The following is a 2,855-nucleotide window of genomic DNA, read 5'->3' on the forward strand; positions in this document are numbered from 1 at the left end:
CCTGGCTAATTTTTTGTATTTTCAGTAGAGGTGGGGTTTCACTGTGTTAACCAGGATGGTCTCGATCTCCTGACCTCGTGATCCAACCGCCTTGACCTCCCAAAGTGCTGAGATTACAGGCGTGAGCCACTCCACCCGGCCAAGAATGTATAAGTTTACTTGAATGGGAGAATAATCCTGGCTATATCTGCAAAGAGAGATACATTGTCTGTCTCTTCATTTATTTATTTACTCTATTTTGAGACGGAGTTTCACTCTGTTGCCCAGGCTGGACTGCAGTGGTGCAATCTTGGCTCACTGTGACCTTTGCCTCCTGGGTTCAAGAGATTCTCCTGCCTCAGTCTCCTGACTAGCTTGGATTGCAGGTGCCTGCCACCACGCCTGGCTAATTTTTGTATTTGTAGTAGAGACGAGGTTTCACCATGTTGGCTCAGGCTGGTCTCGAACTTCTGACCCCAAGTTTTCCACCTGCCTTGGTCTCCCAAAGTGCTGGGATTACAGGTGTGAGCCACCACGCCTGGCCCTTTCTCTTACTTTTATGGACCTTAACGATTACATTGGGCCCACCTGGATAATCCACGCTAATCTCCCTGTTTTAAAGGTAGCTGACTAGTAACTTTAAGTTCATCTGCAATTTTTTTTTTTTGACAGTGTGTCGTTCTGTTGTTGATGCTGGAGTGCAGTGAGATGATCCTAGTTCACTGTAGCCCTCACCTCCCAATCTCAAGTAGTCCTCCTGCCTCAGCCACCTGAAGAGCTGGGACTATAGGCGGGCAGCACCACACCCAACTAATTTATTTTACTTTTTTTTTTTTTTTTTTTTGAGACAGAGTCTCGCTCTGCCCCCAGGCTGGAGTGCAGTGGCTGGATCTCAGCTCACTGCAAACTCCGCCTCCTGAGTTCAAATGATTCTCCTGTCTCTGCCTCCCAAGTAGCTGGGATTAAGGCGCCTGCCACCATGCCTGGCTAATTATTGTATTTTTTAGTAGAGACGAGGTTTCACCATGTTGGCCACGTTGGTCTCGAACTCCTGACCTCGGGTGATCTGCCCACCTCGGCCTCCCAAAGTGCTGGGATTACAGGCATAGCCACTGTGCCCGGCCTTCCCCATTATCTTTCTTAACCGCAGTGATCCACTGCCTCCAAAGTGTTTGTTGGTTGGGGAGAATTTGGATGCATGGAGGTAGAAGGAAAGTCCACTCCACTACAGGTAAGGAAACCTCAGGGGCAGAGGCGGGGACATGGGCAGGGCAGGGAGGAGCTGGGGTGTTTGTTTTGATCTGTATCAGAAAATGAGGCAGGCACGTGGCTCACACCTCTAATCCTAGCACTTTGGGAGGCTGAGGCAGGAGGATTGCTTAAGGCCAGAAATTTGAGACCAGCCTGGGCAACATAGCAATACCCCAATTTTTTTTTTTTTTTTAGACGTAGTCTCGCTCTGTTGCCAGCCCGGAGTGCAGTGGCACAGTCTCAGCTCACTGCAACCTCTGCCTCCTGGGTTCAAGCGATTCTCCTGCCTCAGCCTCCCAAGTAACTGGGATCACAGGTGCGCACCACCACACATGGCTAATTTTTGTATTTTAAGTAGGGACGGGGTTTCACCATGGTGGCCAGGGCAGTCTTGAACTCCTCACTTCAGGTGATCCACCCGCCTCAGCCTCCCTAAATGCTGGGATTACAGGCGTGAACCACTGCACCCAGCCAGCAAGACCCCATCTTTTTTTTTTTTAAATTAGGCCAGAAAAATTAGGCCAAAAAATTAGCCAGAAGAGGCGGTGCACGCCTGTAGTCCCAGCTCCTCAGGAGGCTGGGGCAGGAGGTTCACTTGAGCCCAGGAGTTTGAGGCTACAGTGAGCCATGATCATGCCCTTGCACTCCAGCCTGGGTGACAGAGTAACTCTGTCTTTAAAAAAAAGAAAGAAAGAAAATGAACATGGGGCATGGGGAAGGAGAAATGGGGCCTCAGGGAGAACGGAGGGCTGGGGGAGATATAAGCACACACACACACATGCACGCACTGTCCATGGCTACTATCTGTCCTGTAGAATGTGGCCCCCACCAGCTCTTACTGTCCTCACATGTCACCTGTCCTGGCCTTCACCCCAGCAGCTGAGGTTCCCGGAGTTTGTCCTGGGCTGGGAGGGGGAGGAAGCCCGGGAGTCAGAGGGCTCCCTGTTTCCTGGAGAAAGTACCTGATCTTGTTTATATTCAAGAGAGTGAACGAGAGACAATAGCAAAGATTGAGACAAAGAGAGAGAGACTGAGACAGACATTGGGAGAGACAGATGGGCCAGGGAGAGAGAAAGAGAAAAAGAAACCAAATTCAAAGACACATGGAGACAGAGCTAGACGCACAGAGAGGCAGATGGCCGGAACCCACCCCAGCCCCCAGCACGTGCCCTGCCCCATCCAGCACCCACTGCAGCCCTCTTGGCGAGTGAGGAGACTGGGGCTCCGAGAGGTGCTGCAGCTCCCCGCGGTGACCCAACAGGGCCAGCCCCCACCTCCCTACCTTACCCGGTCACAGGACCCCTTCTTCTCTAGAAAGCTCTCATAGTAGTGTGAAGGCAGGACACCCTTAGGCTTGGGGACCCGGGGTGGCCTCACGGCAGAGGCCATGGCAGGGCCAGGGTCTTCCGCCTAGCCTCTCCTTCCAGTGGGTGCCCCAGCTGGGCCAGAAAGCTGAGAAACAGGTTCCAGGGGAGTTTCCTCTGTCAGCCCGTCAACTCCCTCCTCTGCCAGGGCTGGGCAGAGGCTGAGCCGGGCAGGTCCATGATCCTAGGGAAATCCCCGCCTCTCTGGCATGGAACCAAGAAGAAAGAGAATGTGTACGTTTACTTTTTTTTTTCTTTTTT

The 2,855-nt window shown here is 52.2% G+C and overlaps 1 protein-coding gene across 1 annotated transcript in view; it reads right to left on the reverse strand.

Annotated features, from left to right (window-relative positions):
- STAP2 (signal transducing adaptor family member 2) overlaps positions 1-2,743 on the reverse strand; it is a 21,307-nt gene extending 18,564 nt beyond the window's left edge. The window contains exon 1 of the mRNA XM_011943612.1: positions 2,518-2,743. Coding sequence (XP_011799002.1) covers positions 2,518-2,619 — 102 coding nt within the window. The 5' untranslated portion in view covers positions 2,620-2,743. The remainder of the gene's footprint in view (positions 1-2,517) is intronic.
- Between the last annotated feature and the right edge of the window lie 112 nt (positions 2,744-2,855).

The sequence above is a fragment of the Colobus angolensis genome, unplaced genomic scaffold (assembly GCF_000951035.1).
Source record: "Colobus angolensis palliatus isolate OR3802 unplaced genomic scaffold, Cang.pa_1.0 Scaffold22, whole genome shotgun sequence".
NCBI lineage: Eukaryota > Metazoa > Chordata > Mammalia > Primates > Cercopithecidae > Colobus > Colobus angolensis.